The 17,304-nt window shown below is 43.5% G+C and overlaps 1 protein-coding gene across 10 annotated transcripts in view; it reads left to right on the top strand.

Moving 5' to 3' along the window:
* The window catches only part of ASAP1 (ArfGAP with SH3 domain, ankyrin repeat and PH domain 1), a 344,878-nt gene that overhangs the window by 256,707 nt on the left and 70,867 nt on the right, over positions 1-17,304 (top strand). For 7 of the 10 annotated variants that reach the window (XM_032415481.1, XM_032415489.1, XM_032415485.1 and 4 more), the window contains 5 exons: positions 3,632-3,707; positions 4,870-4,956; positions 9,638-9,646; positions 10,412-10,512; positions 15,949-16,018. In XM_032415481.1, coding sequence (XP_032271372.1) covers positions 3,632-3,707; positions 4,870-4,956; positions 9,638-9,646; positions 10,412-10,512; positions 15,949-16,018 — 343 coding nt within the window. The remainder of the gene's footprint in view (positions 1-3,631; positions 3,708-4,869; positions 4,957-9,637; positions 9,647-10,411; positions 10,513-15,948; positions 16,019-17,304) is intronic. The other 3 variants (XM_032415484.1, XM_032415490.1, XM_032415486.1) reach the window with 1 other exon arrangement.

The raw sequence follows: 17,304 nt of genomic DNA, 5'->3' as shown, positions 1-17,304 counted from the left end.
CGGCCAAGGGATAAGTGGGTGTCAGAGACGTAATGTTGCCTTCCGCGGGGAAGGCTCCCACGTTCAGGTTGAGTGGCAGGTAATCACAACTGACATTTGTGCTTCCCTTTCCAATTACAGAACACTTTTATCTGTAGTAGTTCATCTGCCTCTCCTGGAAGCCAGAAAACATCCACCTTTGGGGATGATCATGCTCATTTTCAGACAGGGTCAGTAGCCTGCCCAAGGTTGTACGTACGGTGAGACTGAGAGCCAAAACATCATATGCTTTTGACTCCGAAGTTCATGCATTTCCAGTGAACCAGAGCCAGTGAACTGGAGGGAGGAGACAGGGAACAGAGAGGGAAGCCCACCACCCTCAGTGAAATATTGTGGCAGGTGATGTGTGACCATGACTCTGAGTCCCACCCAGCTCATGGCTGAGACTGACCCCTCAAGGAGGGGACAGTCGGGCACAGAGGGGAGGGGTCACCAGACCGACGGTGAGGTCAACAGCACATCGGCCTTTGCTTACTGATGACTGTGTTACTAATGTCAAGACGGTTTTGTTCTCCCTGCATCTGGTCCCCTCTGCCTCCTATTCCTGTTTCTCACCAAAACCCAGAAGTGAGCCCTAGCGTAACTTTCTGAGAGGGCCTCAGCTCAACCTTCTCCTTCTAGACGAAATGTTGGTTCTTTTCTATAATTTTGTTTTGCCTAATGCCTGAATATATGATGTGTTTTAGAAAATGAAGTTAAGGGCGCCTGGGTGGCTCAGATGGTTAAGCATCTGCTTTCGGCTCAGGTCATGATCCCAGGGTCCTGGGATCGAGTCCCGCATCGGGCTCCCTGCTCAGCAGGGAGCCTGCTTCTCCCTCTGCCTCTGCCTCTCTCTCTCTCTCTCTCTCTCCCTGTCTCTCATGAATAAATAAATAAAATCTTTAAAAAAAAAAAAAAAGAAAGAAAATGAAGTTAACAAAAAAGAAAACCTATAATCGCACTCAGAAGATTACTGGATTTATGTATATGATTTGTTTGTAACAATTGAGTCATATTGTAGATTAAAATGATTTCTCATTCTATTAATTTTTCTTAGTCTGTGTAATGTTCTGGAGAATTCAAATGTAGGAAAACAGACTTGTTGGGGTCTTTCTTCAGGCTTTCAATCGGTAGGAATTTGTCTCCCTTCCAGCTTGCTTTCACCTCCTGATAAATAACTTGTCATTTTTATCAGTGCCTTCCTTCTCCTTAAAATGTGTGTGTTTTATACCATTCCTGTGTGCTATTCAACTCTTGAGTTCGCTTATTCAGTTTGCCCAGTAGAACTTCCTGCCATGATGGAAACGGTGGTATTCTCTACTGTCTTAACACGGTACCCACTGGCCACATGTAGTTGCTGTGGCTAGTGAGACTTCAGGAACTGAATTTTACATTAATTTTAATTAAATTAGCTGCTAGTGGCTACCCCCTTGGAAAACACAAATCTAAAGCATTGTCATTTAAGCTCACCTTTAAAAAAAAAAAAAAAAGATTAAATTTCCTTCATGTTGAAAGTGAAACTGAAACACAAACTTAATCTGCAGCGAATCTCTATCCCTCGGGGAAGGACATGACTCCTTCTGTGATAAATCCAGTAGTCCAGGGAAGGGAGCTAACATGTGCTGAGCATGTCCTAATGACTCAGCACCTTGCAGAGCGAGTTCATACGTGTTATCTGTGTTACCCGCCCACGGAATACAGTTAACACGAGGAGAAGTGACTCACCAGAGAACCACTGCTAGTAAATCCTCCAGCACAGATTCTAAGCCGGAAGCCTCTGACCCTAAAGCCCTTTTTCTGTTGTAAGGAGTCCTGATAGCATCTACCTTACACTGATGTGTTCTACCTTCAGACCCTTTCTCCAGAAATTACTTGAGTATCAGAGATTAGAAGTGGTTTTGCTGTGATTGACTTTGTAGCCATACTTCTGCCTCTTCCACAGACACTTTCCCGCATGTAGATGAGGCCGGTTCAGGTTGATGTTCATGAATGGCCTACTCTGGACAGAGCGCAGCCCGCTGCTCAAGGGCTGGCATTAGGCCTGGACACAAGCCCGTGCTAGAATATGCCATCCCCTGGATTGGCAGGCCAGGGCAAGCTGCTGTGGGAGGCAGCAACGAACGGAGTTACAGTAGAAGCATAGTCGGGAAAGGCATTTCAGCAAGAGGGAACAGCAGAAGCAAAGGCCAGGGAGAACTGGAAAAAAAAAAAATGTAGCATGGCCGGAACCCACATTTTTTCAAAGAAGATGGTAGGAGATAAAACCAGAAAGCTATTCAGGGTCCAGAACGTAAATTGTATTCAGTTCCGTACTGAGAAGTTTAACCTTCATTCCGATGGGCAGTGGTGAACAGTTGAATGTTAGAAGAGTTTAAATGTAGCTCTCAAGTTAAATGGTTAACCAAAAAGCCCTCCTTTCTCCCATTCCTCTGGTGAAAGACTTTCTGATTTTAGTAAGGGTTCTCAGCTGAAGATGTCAACCTTAAAAAATTCTCGAACATGTGGGGGATTTCAGTATTCACTCTTGGAGGGCCAGTTCTGATAAGAATGTATTGTCCACATTGATTGTCCACGTTAAGCTAATTATATATGTAGATATGAATCCTAAGATGTGCCCTAAAACTTCTTGATAGTACTGCATCCTTATCATTCACTGACATCTGCCTGGTGCTGGACCCACTGCGATCCTGAGATGAGACAGTCCTCATCCGCAAGGACCTCATTCTTTTGTGGGGAAATAGCAGTAGATGTGGGGCAGGGCTAGAGAAGCCTCCAAGAGGATAGACAACATTACAAACACTGAAACAAGTGGAACTCCTGGGTGGAGGGGTCAGACAGGAAATCTCTTTGCTTGGTCATCACAAGCAGGGGTATCCGAATCAAAGCCTGGCCCCGAATCCCAGTTTTGCCACTTACTAGTCATGTGAGCAAGTGATGTACTCACCCTGTGCCTCAGTTTATCCTCTGAAAAGGAGATGAGATTGAAGTGCTTGGGAACTCATTCGGGTTTTTGTTGGGGGTGAATGAAATAACTCACATAAAATGCAAGCATGCTTAGCTTGTTGTGCATGCTCGGCTCTTGTCAGTACTGATTCTTAGGGTGAAATGGCGCGATCTGGCTGTGCACACGGCAGGATACCATCAATCCGACTTCCTGTGTTTCAAGCATGTTCCCCAGGGGTCTTTGGGGAACTGAAAGGTGGCTAACTTTCCTGCAGCCTTTGTTTCTAGAAAAGTCTCCTCTCTCCTTAAAGTGTCTAATTCATCCTCATGATATTACACCAGTTATGGTGTGTGTCTCTCTCTTTCGAATTCAAATACGGCACAACCAGGAGGACTGTTTCTATGAATAGACGGGTACGCACATGAAATCGCTGTGTTGGGACCGCAGCTGTAATTTGCACTGTCTACGTGAGAGCTGCTAGCACGTGTCAGATGGTGCCCGTAATCTGTTTGTTGGTGCATCTTTATAAAATACTGAAATTCGTTTATAAGTGTTTTGTGTAGCTATGTGGGTAGAGAGTAAATATATTAGTATTTTCAGATTTTATAGGTGACTAGGGTTCATTTCTTTTTTATGCTTCTGGTAAATCTCTGATGTTCTCCATCATAGTTTTTTTCAAGATGGCTTGAAAACGGCTGATAAATTGAAACAGTACATCGAAAAACTGGCTGCTGATTTATATAATGTAAGTATTTTATAAAATGCATGCATTTTAAGTTGCTTTTATAGATAAATATTAGTAAATTTGAAATCTGGATTAGAAGAGCTTTAAAGAAAAGCAGGGGTACGTGATCTGTCAGTATAAACCTAGTGCAGGTAAGCTTTCAGTTTAACTCAGAAGGCCTTGATGGTCAGATATCCTAGAGTACATTTTTGGGACATAGGAGGAATGAGGGTATGTAACCATCGATTCTAGATGGCTGTCCATTGGGGTCCAGTAGCATCACCTGTGAGTGCCTTGCAGTCTGGCACTTGTAGAAAGAATGTTTGACCCTGAAGGACAAAACTTGATTGTCTCGGGGTAGGCAGGTTTATGATTTTTTTTGGGGGGGGGGGTTTTGTCAGATATCTGGATTTTGCGTATATATCTTTAAAAACACATAGCTGTATATTTTTTCCGATTGTCTTTTTTTTTTTAAGATTTTATTTATTTGAGAGAGGGAAAGAGTGCACTAGTGGGGACGGGGGGTGGGGCAGAGGCAGAGGGAGAAGTAGGCTCCCCGCTGAACAGGGAGCCTGACGCAGGGCTCGATCCCAGGACCCTGGGATCATGACCTGAGCTGAAGGCAGACACTCATCTGACTGAGCCACCCAGGTGACCGCCCCCCCCCCACCGCCGTTGTCTTTTAATAGTTAACATGATTCAGGTTGTAATAAGTTCCAGCTGATTAAAAAAAGCAGCACCAGTACCAAACCCTCGGGTGCCACCATGTAAACATTCATATATACCTTAGCCCATTGGGTTCTGGTCCTTTTTCACATTTTCTTCTGGCCCATTTAACCACATTATGGGATTCCTGCTACTGCCCTTTGAAAAACCAGAAGCAAGTGACCCAGTGTTATTTCTAAACTGTGTTTAAAATGGTACTTCAGAGCTAATTGTCTTGCCTAGATGTATTATTTAATAAGAAGGCCTGTTGCATTAAGACACTAATTTTAAAACTCACTGGTACTTTCATAAGATGAGAAAATTCTGCCTTTCATGTAAGATAATGAGACCATGTAAAAGACTTTAATAAAGAAATCAACTATATAACTGAATTGTTTGATGACTGGTATATTTGGGTGAATTAAACTCTGCTCATGTATAAAAGATACGTGATGAAAGTCCTGTTTTTCCGTCACAGATAAAACAGACCCAGGATGAAGAAAAGAAACAGCTAACCGCGCTCCGAGACTTAATAAAATCCTCTCTTCAACTTGATCAGAAAGAAGTAGGTGATCTGTATGTTTCCAGCAGAAGTGAGGTGGCCTGGGAGGGCCTTTGTGTTTCCTGGTCTGCAGAATAGGCGTGTCACCAGCTTCCTGCCACCGTGGTTGTGGGGACAAACGAGATAGAAGATACAAGTGTATACCTATTGCATCACCCCATGTAGCGACTGTCCTTTATTTCCCTTGCCATCCTTGTACAAAAGATGTTCTTAACACCAGAGCTACAATTCCAGGACCCTAGGTTTGCCATTCCGGCTTTGAAGACCTGTACTTCCAAAGTGCTGCGTCCTCTCAGGGTAGAGTGCACACCCATGTCCTCTTTAGGTCATCTCTGTCTTTCTGGGCAGCCAGAGGGGGGTTGATCCTCTAGAATCCTCTAGAATCATCATCTAGTAGAGAGCAGGCCAGCCATACAAACCAGCAGTCATACCCTAAGCGGTATTGGTGCCATAAGAGATCTGCTGGGAAGGGGCGTGCCTGCAGAGGGGGGACGCTGAGAGGACTCTGAGATGGAAGCTGTCTGAAATAGTCAGCAGTTGCCCTCCGCAGTTTGGGGGCAAAAAGGGCAGAAGATTGAGAGATGGGGTTTCTGAGGTGGAAACTCAGGCCTAGTGATAGATGACCTTGAACACACAAACAGGGTATGGACTTCATGCCAAGGGTAAACTAAACAGTGAGCTCTGTTTGTTAGTAGGGGAGGGTTAAAATTTGCCTGTTTATATTAGGAAGTTATCATGCATTGAATTTAAGTGCAGTATCTCAATGCAGTATTTAATAATAACCACATAAAATAGAGCATTTTTTTATGTTGTCATTTCCTCATGATATCACCTCACAATGGCAAACTGTACATTCCTACAGTTTCTGAAGGGGTTCATGAGTCCAAAACAAAAACAAGGCAACCTTCCTCAAACGTGGAAGCCCTGCATCAGCAACCCTCACCCTTTAAAGCAACCCAGAAGGTTCTCTTCACTGAGTGAAGATAGCTCTCTGGGTTTTCATCGAGTGGGAGAAGTCTACAGCCCTTTCACCCTGGGCACCTGTGGACGGGAAGTAGGCACCTGTGTTTGGAGGCCTCTTTTGAAGGTGCTTATTACTGGCATACAAATCCTAGGAGAGGTGGTCCCCTTGAATGATTTCTCTGTGTAAGAGCAATAGAAAGACTCAAATGGAGGGTAAGAAGTAGATTGCTGTTTAGGCAGAAAATTGCGAGGTTTTGTACTTAACGAAATGTACTTAACCACTTCCTACCTTTGCTTTGTCTTACAGTAACACCTCCTTCCTGTATATGGAAGCTTTCTGGGGGGGTGGGGGCAGACTGTTGCAGTCCCTTTTTGTTTTGCATAAAGACTGATGTAATCTGCTCCCAGGAGCTAAAGAACAAAGTTGCATATAAGCCGAAGGAGTACATACGCGATAAAATGCGCATGATTTGATTTAAAGCCACCCCAAATTAATAAACGATGCATGTTCATTAGCACCATGTCCAGAGTATTTTACAAGTAAAACTGATCTTTCACAGCACGCTTATCCCATTCCCATGCTGTTTATCATCTCTCATTGCAAAATAAGGTTAGTAGGTAATGATTTCTAATGACTCAAATAAGAAAGGAGACTGTCCACCATAGAGTTCTTACCATAGCACTACTATTCGAGAAGAGTGTAAACTAACCTGATAAATGACCTGAGAAATTAAAAGCACCCAGCAAATTATTTAACCTCTTCACCCCCACCAGGTTCTAACTTGACTCTTTTAAAAAGGAAGCTCCAAGAATTTGAGCTGTCAGTAGGATCCCCAGATTTTTGATGGACTTGTTTTTTCTTGTCAAAATTCTTCCTTGACTTCTGGCAGATATTCTACGAAATTAATTATCTTAAGCTTTTGTAATAGCCTAACGTCCCAAGAGAACTGTTTGGTACATAACTATATTTAGGGTTGAAAATATTTTAAATAATGATACCCATAAATCTGTCCCCAAATTCCAGCGTTTTGTTTGAGTCTCTCTCAATTTCCCATCATAGTGTGGTTTGCAAGGTGTTTGACAGATTCTGTGTTTGCTCATCTCTCTCTCTCTCTCTGCGGTATCTGACACACTGTCTGGCACCCAAAAGCTACTCAATAAATATTTAGTTAGATGAAAAAGAAGAAATCCTTTGCCCCCACCACGTATCCCTTACATGAGAGATTTGAAGCTTCTGTCATAGAGGTTAGTTTTAGGTTGGATACCACAAATACTTATAATCCTGTAAATCAGTGAGTATTTGCGTGCAGTTTAAAAAGATTTAAGATTTTACTCCTTAATGATGCGTTTTATATGTTAATAGAGTTTTCTAAGAAGAAAGAAGGTAGTTTGTCCATACTGCTAATAGAGAATAAGGAATTGAACTAAAAAAATGACACCATAGTTTCATTCTTTAGTTTACATTCTTGGCTCACATTATGGAATTTCTCCAAGGTTTTATTTTAAGTTCATTGTGTAAGTTTACTTTTATATTTTTTGCCTGAATGAATTTCTCAACTTGCATTTCTCTTTCCTGAATACATGTTTAATTTTTATTATGCTACCAAAGGATTCAGAACCTGTTTCATTCCTTCCATCGTGTTTTGTTAATTATCATGAGTGTTAATTCTCCATGATTTATTTTCTCAAAAAAGAAAACCCTCTTTTCGTTTGTCTAGAGTTCCCTGCAAAGCAAGCTGAATGGCCATCATTTCTCAAAGTGCAGAAATAATTATTTGTAGGACTACTTTAACGCCATAGAACTCATCAGTAGTTAATGTAGGGTTGTCAATACTATATTTCTGAAACGTGCTGCTTCCTTCCTGCTCAGCTTAATGGAGTAGGCTTCTGAGGTCAGAGCCTGGAGATCAGCCACTTTATTCACCTTTAAAAGCATATTTGCCTGATGGAAAACAAGGTCCACTCAGGTTGTTATTCAGAATTTAAAGTTTATGTGGGCTAGTAATAAATATATGAAAGGAGTGTCTCAGAGGCATAGTTGCAGAATGTAATATTTTTCATAAGTTAACATCAAAATCCTTGCATTACAAAAGATAAAAGTACTCTTATTTTTAAAACTTGGGTTTTATTTGAAGGATTAGCAAACAGGCTGTTAGAAATGCATAGTTCTAAAGCATTCAGACCAACCTAGAAATTACATGGGCAGACAAAGAGCAGTTTCGTTCAATGGAAGGCATTCCAAGGAACACAGTTATGCTTTTAATAAGAATTTTTATCCAGGGAGATTGCAGATTTTGTTTTTAATGTTCTGGGGAGGTATAGAAATGGCAGCGATCCCTGACTCCATATCCAGAGTTGAGTGGTTTTCATGTGATGTCATCGGGTGGACGCAGAAAGCTCCATGGATTTCATTTATCCCGGCCCCTTGTTTCATCCCATGCCTCAGCTCTCCACCACCCGACCTAATTTTCCATCCTGATTGTTCTGTATTAGTATTATGGACACATTGCTGCCTCCTTCAAGAAAACTATGTGTGTCACTGCTGTTGTTGGGGGCTGTCATGGCAGCGCGGGTGGTGGAGGGCTGCCCTCCTTGCCCATCTGATCTGTAGTACGGTCCTGCGGTCATAGCTCTGTCCAGAAAGCCTGAAAGCATCCATGAGGGAGGACTTGGGATTCAAGTTACTATGAGTGCAAGGCTATGGGCCCTGATTAAAAGTAAATACATAGAAGTATTTCTAAAGAGACGCCTAAACCCCAGCACGCTCCTGCCCCTCCCCAGGTGATTGAAATGGTGCCATTCGCTGTTTCAGCTGGAGGGAGTCTGGCCAGTTACAGACAAATGACTCAGATTAAGGAAATGACTAGTCTAAGCTCTTCAGGGTGAGCCTCCTTGCCTGGTAGAGCAAGCATTCAGCACTCTGTTACCTTCACCAGGGAGCAGAAGGATGCGTGGTCAGTGTATAAGCGCCCACCTCAGGGACAGGGGCCATGCCCCGCTGTGTCCTCAGTGTCTTCCCGGTACCTACCATTTGGGTGTTCAGGACATCGTTTTGAACACAGAACTCATCACATTCGTGGAATAACCTCACAAAGGTGTGCCATCCTAGAGCTCTTCCTTTGGCTATTATTAATACTCATTTGCTATTGTCTGGTCCAGAAGGATCCTGAATGCCACAGAGAGGCCATCCTGACCTTAAAGGGATCTCGTATGTAGCCCATCAGTACATAACTAGGGGCTAAGTTCACTTCTGGTTCTTCTTCATCACATTGCAGGTGTTGCTTCTGAACTGGATATTTTTGTTATGTTCTCTTTGCTTGGAAAACTAAAAAATAATCCTCCTACAATTTTTGGTTCTTTTTAGATTTTCTAAAATAATTTGGGTTTCACTGAGGTGTTGATTCCCTAAACACACACTTTGAAGTTTGTCACCCATTTTTATCTTGATGAAATGTGTACCTCATGCAGGTTTTCTTCTGGTTTCATTTAAATCACCTGAATAAAACTTGACAAATATAAAGATGTTTTATTGTCCCATCCCCTGAAGTTTATGTGATTCCGAAGGTGGCATGTGTTCTGGCTTTAATTATCTTTACAGTGGTGTTTTCTCTGTGTTATAAAAAGTGCTTTTAAATCATGCGTCATGACTATCAATGAAATTAACTATGTTTTCAAATGTTCTGCCTTTTTTCTCTGTTGCTTTTGCCCTTCCTGATCGAAGTCTAGGAGAGTAAGTCAACACTTTCTGTGAGAATGTATTGTCATACTTCTGTGTCTAAACCCCATGTTCTCATTCTACAGTTCAGTGTTGTTGGTCTGTTTCGTACATTTTCAAAGTGTAATGGCTGAATCTGATCATGCAGTCCCTAGAAACGATGGGGAAGTATCAGCAGAGTGCCTCCAGCTGGTTTGCATCTGTCTTCTTCTGTGGGTCCTGGTCACCCTTTTACCACATCATACACTTCTCACCACCAGAGAATCATCGCTTTTAATTAAAAGCATGTTTAACAGCTTATTTTACGGAGCCCCTGTTGGTTACAAACCAAGAATTTCTAACAGTTCCCAGTACCTCGCTCAGAAGGTACACTTTGTATTGTGGGTATTTTAGCAAAATATGTGGAGGGAGAAAAGGTGGACCTAAGGGAAGAGCTCATTCAGGTTGCATGCACTTTGTTTGTGAGCCACTTGGGTCTTCCTGCCTTCCTGTGCCACCCGTGCAACCTGGTTCAGTCCCACGATGCTCTGTCACCAGTGTGTTGTTGGAAGCGGAGCTGGGGTTCCAAACTAGAAACAGGAGTTCTTGGACTTGCCTGTGACTCCGGTGGTTGTTTCCCTGCCCAGTTTCCTCTGAAATACAGGCAAGGACCTGAGGGCTCTTAAAGTTCCATAATTCTCTTCGCCCCAGACCCGTGGACAGAGGCTCAATGGCAGAATAGAGGCAAAGACTCGAGAAGTATGTCCAGCATCGGTCTGATCTGTGGCTTCTCCTTTCTAGGATTCCCAGAGCCGGCAAGGAGGGTACAGCATGCACCAGCTGCAGGGCAATAAGGAGTACGGCAGTGAGAAGAAGGGCTACCTGCTGAAGAAGAGCGATGGGTATGCGTAAGGCCAGCCCGCTGTCCCTGCTGGGTGTTAGCAGCCTCGGAACTTTTCCCACACTTCAGGATTTTCTAATGTGCTAGCTTCCGACCGTGAGCCCACTGGTTTCCCTCAGCTGCTTTAACCTGCTGTCTTTCCAAGAAGCAGTCACCGTCCCGTGGTCCCTAAATGGCACCGAGGACTTGCAGCCTGCCATTTTAGGAAGGCAGGTGCTGAGCAGAACGTGAAGCAAGCAGGTGGCTTGCGGACTTGAGGCTCACCCACCTCTCTGCTTTGATTCATCCGCGCTTTTCTCTGCTGGGGTGCCCACCTGGCCACCCAAACCCAGCCTTGGGAGTCAACCCCAAGTCCTCTCCTTCCTCTTATATCACAGCCACTGTCATGACAAGCTCTTCATTTCTAACAGGACATGATGCCTTTCTTGACCTTTCTGCTGCCCTGCCCTGGGAGGAGCCACTGCTCCTCGGAATATCTGAGTAGCCTCTCTGTCCCTCTCCTCCGTTGCATCTCCACACAGCGCCCAGAGTAGCCTTGAAGAAACGTAAAGCATGTCAGGTCATTCCCATGCTTGAAGTGCACACAGGGTCTCAGCCCTGCCTCTTCTCCAGCCTCGTCCTCCCCTGGCCCTGCCACCCCGGCTTCTTTCCATTGCTCCACCAGGGATTCTGCTTTACATACATAAGGAGAATCTTTTTTTTTTTTTTTTTAAAGATTTTATTTATTTATTTGACAGATAGCGAGAGAGGGAATACAAGCAGGGGGAGTGGGAGAGGGAGAAGCAGGCTTCCCGCGGAGTAGGGAGCCCGATGCGGGGCTTGATCCCAGCACCCTGGGATCATGACCTGAGCCGAAGGCAGACGCTTAACGACTGAGCCACCCAGGCGCCCCACATAAGGAGAATCTTAATTACTTGCTTTACTAACTGTCCTTCTTTTTGAAAGAAAGCTTCTTGTTTTCTGATGGCTTGTGGATATGCACTCCTTGACTTTATCTAAGACATAGACATTTTTTGATTTCTTTGTTAAAATTGCAACTTCTAGGGGTGCCTGGGTGGCTCAGTCGTTAAGCGTCTGCCTTCGGCTCAGGTCATGATCCCAGGGTCCTGGGATCAAGCCCCGCATCAGGCTCCCTACTCCGCGGGAAGCCTGCTTCTCCCTCTCCCACTCCCCCTGCTTGTGTTCCCTCTCTCGCTGTCTCTCTCTCTGTCAAATAAATAAAAAAAATCTTAAAAAAAAATAAAATAAAAAATAAAATTGCAGCTTCTATAAATTACAGTCCTAAATTTCTGATCACTATCAGTTTTGCTTATTCTACTCGTGCATCCAACAGATGTCTTTTGGGAGTTCTAGTGTAGGTCAAGCACTGTAGAGACACTTGGGTACATAACATCGAACAAGAAAGATAAGGAAGTCCTTAGCCTCATAGGGCTTACATTCTGAGTCGGGAGACAGTAAAGAAGGGACTGTGTGGGAGATCAGATGGTAACAAGTGCTGTGGAGGAAGATAGAGCAAGGCAGGGGCCTCGGGGCCTGTAGGAGTGGTCCTTGCAGTCATGCAGGGTGGTCAGAGAAGACTTTAGTGAGGAGATGTTTGAGCAAAGACTTGCAGGAAGTGAGGAGATCATCTACAGAGATCTGCAGAGATGGCCAGGAACCTGCTTCCCTTTGTGATACACACAGGAGTTAGGAGCTGGGGGTCATAGGAGACAAGGTGAGAGGGGGCAGAACACCAAGCCAGGAGGGCTTTGGAAGCCCCTGAGTGGAGATGGGCGTCATTGGAGGGTTTTAAGCAGAGGAATGCCGTAATCGGACTCATTTGAAAGGCTCTCTGGCTGCTGGGCTGAGAATGGCTGTGTAGCGTGTAAGACTAGAAGTGGGAGGCCAGGTCAGAGGTGAACAGGGATCAAGGGAACAGCTGCAGAGGGGGAAGAACGGGTCAGAGTCAAGATAATGCCGGTAGGGCCACCAGGATTTGTAGATACGGGCGTGAGCAAAGAAAAGCATCTCAGCACAGAGCACAGCACCTGGCTCTTTGTGGAAAGTCAGTGAATGTTGACCATGAAGTCTTGCAAAAAGTAAAAGAAGAAAAGACACACCAGTTACCCAAATCACAGTTTTAAACTGGGCTCTTCTTAACAGACACAGTGACCAGATTGTAGCCCCAATGGCGTGGTATCTAGTGGACATAAATTATTAATCCTGTAGTTTTAACACTACTCGCGTAAAGGTACAAGGATTTTCTTGACATTAGAATTGACTGTTTCTAAGTGAAGTGGTTAATACCTAACTGTTTAAGAAAAGTCAGCTGAGTCTTTGGGTAGGTATTGTTTGGTTCAAACCCTAAAATGTTCAGGGAAAGCATCACCTTGTAAGCACATGCGTGCCTGCCAGACGCTGCCAGGTACCTCTCATTCTTCTCATTTGACACTTTCTGTAGATGAGGCAACTCATCCGGAGAGATTAAGTGATTCAACTAAGATCCTACAGCCAGTAAGTAAGAAAGCCCAAATTTTAACCTGGGTCTTATGACTTAATGCCGGGGTGTCTCCCCTTTATATTCCAAAGGGGCATCGCTGCTGTTGGTTGCCCTTGGAGGATACAAGGCATCGGCTGGCATACATTCACACACTTGACTCCGTTCTTCTGGTCTGTTCTTCATTCGTGCACTCATTCCACACACATTTATTTATTTATTATTAGTGTTTCAGGCAGTCTGCTGGATGCTGGAAGGTAAAAGGTCCGTGAGAGGTGGGCCTCACCCTCACCTTACCTACAGTCTGTTGGGAAGAGATAAGGAAAGCACTGTTGCAAAGGAGGCTGGAAGTCCAGTGGGCTAGCCTCCCATAATTGCACGGGCTGCAGAGGGTGAATAATGATAACCCAGAGGGGCCTGTCACTGCTGTCCGTGGAAGAGAAAAGAATTGAAATGCTTATACGTGAAGACAGTCTCACTTGCTAATCATGACTACTGATGTGTCATATGATTTACTCCTAAGGATCAGTTGCTTTAGTAGTTTCTGACCCTAGTTCTGGAATACTCTTTGTCACTTAAAGGACAAGTGTTAAAACCACAGGATTAATAATTTATGTCCACAATTTGGAAAACACTTCAGATTTTTTGTAAGTAATTTAAAAGCTTTATGACCCAAAGGCATTCATCGAGAGGCAAAGGAGTAACTGTTTGACATATATTTTCTCAAAATAGTCCTAGAGGATGGGCATCATTCTCTTCATGATGCAGATTAGGCAAGCAAGCTTCCAAGAGGTCGGTACCATGAACAAAGTCCCGTGGCTAGTGGGCGCTGGTGTCGGGATTGAAGCCAAGGAATCAGGCGTCAGAGCTGGTACTTGTTTAGTTACACCAGGCCGCCTTCTCATAGTTCCTTTTCTGGAATTCTGAGGTCCGGGCACAGTGTAAGTGGTGTTCTCTCTGGCACTGTCTGAACAGGCGGTAAAAGTCCTTGCTATGTCCATTCAGGAGCTTTTCAGGCAAGCATCCTTAAAGCTCTCAGTACAGAGAGGGGAAAGCACAGGCGTCCAGGCTGTTTCATAGAAATCTCGGGAATAAAAGCTCTCAGAGTGTTCACAGAGATAGGGCTGTACTTGGGATTGACTTGATTTTGCTCCCTTTTGTCTGATCACCTGGGGGCACCACATGAGCAATTTCTGTTCGCCAAAAGCTTAATGCTTTTGTGTTACTTTCCTTGTCTTTATTACTAATACAAAAGAATACAGTTTTGTGTTTGGTTTTGTGTTTCCTTAATACACACGTGAAAAAAACTAATGACCAAAAAAAAAAAAAAACCCAACTGATGACTAACGATTTTACTAAATAAAATGAATAAACTGAGTCGGGACAATATCCTGAAGGTTGACTAATTTGTTAGGTTGGTTGGTGGCTATTTTGAAACATGTTGATAGAGAAGGATGACGCTGGTTTGGGCTTTAAAGGGTATGGGGGTGCCTCGCCTATCTCAGCAGGCTTTTATGAGGCTAAGATGGGCTGCAAAACTCCTACAGCATTGGTTACGTTAGCCAGATGCAGGTGTGATCATGGGACAGGTGTCCTCTCTTGTCAGCCATTTCCCAGTCAGTGATGTAGCTGTAACTTGAGGGTGGTTTATCAGTCGGTAGTTCTGCGTTACCTCCTGAAGATACTAGCATTTTGAGCGCGGCGTGTTCAATTGACTTTTGCTCAGATGGTATCAGATTCTGATTTCCTGCTGTGAACTGTGCTGTTAGTAGTTACATACACAAGGAGACAACATTATCTGTGCTCAGAGTTGGTTTTAAATTCGTATTGTGGCAGGTTTCTTACAGGACTCATTTAGAGGGGAAAGGAAACACACGATGATATTATTTTAAATGCCCAGGAGAAGCCAGAGCCCCCTCCTCTGATGTTGTCTGTTTCCATGACACCTGAGGGCCCCGAGAAGCCTTCTCCTAGCCAGAGAATCACTGTTCCCTGTACGTGTCTGTTTCTCCATCGAAATGCTCTTGACTAGTACATTTGTACCTGCCCACACAAGTGCGAATCCACCACACACAGGCTCACCTGTGCCTCGAGCATCACCAAAAAACTCCAAGTTGAAATGAGTTCTCTTTGGCTTTTTCTGAGAAGTGTCAGCCTTCCCAAGGGAGAGGTGTACAAGTCACCAAACGTGTTGATCCGAGACCCTGAGCTTCCTTCTGTGTATCCTGAGGCAGCCGTACCCTCACCGCTCCTTGCCTGGCAGACATCTTGAGTTACTTTCTTAATTTCTTTAGGTTTAATTTTAATTACAGAAGCAATAGATTAATACAGCCTTCTTGTAGAAGATTCACAGGTATGGTTAAAAACTCTTTAGCACCACCCTGCCACAGGTCTGGGCCTCCTTCCCAGAGCAGAGTATTTTTGTCAGTGTACCATGCTTCTTTCCAGACCTTCTTCTGTGTGTTTGTACATATATTTATATCCCCATAGAAAATTTAGAGCGCCATTTTATACATGATATACTTTGAATATTTTTTAGCATTACTAGATCTTACCTGAATTATTTTAAAACAGCTTGCTTTTTTCAATCAGCAGTACGCTTTAGAAGGGTATGTCAGCACATACATAGTTACTTGATTCTTTTAAACTCCTACAGAATACTCTGTAGTATGAATGTAACTATGATGCGTGTATTCATTCTCCTGCTTTTAGATTTCTGTTGTTTCCCACTTCACTGTCAAGAACAGTGCTATAATGAGCATCCTTGTATACGCCTACTAGTCTGAACTACCTTCCACCTGGGGTAATAAAATAAAATGTTCTGGGTTTGGTGGGTTTTTTTTGGTTTGGGGTCGTTTTGTTGTTACTGTTTTATAATGATTGTCGTACAAAACACGACAGGATTGCATGTCACAGAGTGAACCAGCTCCTGTGTCAGGTTGTGTTTGATTTGCTCTTCAGGCTCCGGAAGGTGTGGCAGAGGAGGAAGTGTGCCGTCAAGAACGGGATTCTGACCATCTCACACGCCACGGTGAGTGTGTCTGCTCGTTTACCACGGTGCGCCTGTTAGGCCTTTTGGCCCCGTGGACTAGAAAGCAAAAACGTGACGTAACCAGCACTGAAGTTTCCCCCAGGTATGCGTACTGTGTGGATTTGGGTCAGAAAGTGTGGGACCTTCGTTTACAGAAGGAGTTGGTCTCCTCTTGTCCTGTGGTGTCCGTCTCGTTCTGTTGCCCCTCCAGAACGTCTCATGTTTGTTCTCTCAGACCAAATCAGGAATTCTTTCATCTCATAATCTTGTCTCTTTGGAAAAACTACCGGTGGTTCTGAAAAACCTAGTTTTCTGATTATAAAGATGACAGAGGGTGTTCTTTGCATGAAATAATAATTAGGAAATAATATGTGTACAGCATGTTCCGTGTTTTTTGTTTGTTACTATTTAAATTACTCAGAAAATCCATCATGATGTTAAAAAACGAAAATGTATATAAGTAAAACAGTGAGATAATAAAATTGCCTCAGTTATGACTCCCCTTTCTTTAGGAATAAAGGCAATTCAATAGAAAGCAGAAAATAAGTTACTAACACATATTCTGTTTTCTCTTCAGGTTATTGTCAGTGTATATGCATACATATCTTGCATACTCAGAGTTGCTACTGGCAGTCTAGCTAGAATTTTTATGTTTTGTATCACCCATTTTCAACTAAAAGTCGTGTATTGGCAGAATTCATATACTGTCAGAAAAGGTTCAGTCTTGGTGGTAGTCAAGGAATGCACCATAAAATAAGTAATTACTATTTTTCCCTTTTAACACTAGCAAGAAATTACTTTTTATTCTTAAAGATGCAAAGATTAGAATGGAAAATGTATCAGGCGGGACTGGAAACAGCTTAGTGTACCAAGAGTCTCTACAAAGGGGCATGCAGTTAAACCCAACAATCCCCACGTGGAGAGAAGCTCGGGTAAATTTCAGGATCCTGTGCCAAGTGATGTCTTTGAGCTCATGATAAGCAGTTAATTACTAACAGGATGGTAAAAATGAAGGATGAGCATTTATTACGTTGGCAGGTTTTCATGATTCACAGTTGAGATTAGATTTCCCTCTGTTGAGCAAGAAGTACCACTTAATAAGCACTTTTTCCTGCCAGACACTTCATAAAATTTATTTCACTTAATCCCTCTATAACCCATGTGGTAATCTGACCTTCGTTTTGCAGATGAAGAAACTAAAGTACAGAGAAGCACAGTGACTTGGCTAGTAGCGGGCAGAGCTGGAACTTCAGACTTGGGGGCGCCTGGGTGGCTCAGTTGGAAAT

This window comes from Phoca vitulina, unplaced genomic scaffold, assembly GCF_004348235.1.
Source record: "Phoca vitulina isolate PV1807 unplaced genomic scaffold, GSC_HSeal_1.0 scaffold18, whole genome shotgun sequence".
NCBI classification, from domain to species: domain Eukaryota; kingdom Metazoa; phylum Chordata; class Mammalia; order Carnivora; family Phocidae; genus Phoca; species Phoca vitulina.
This window is presented reverse-complemented; position numbering and strand designations above follow the sequence as displayed.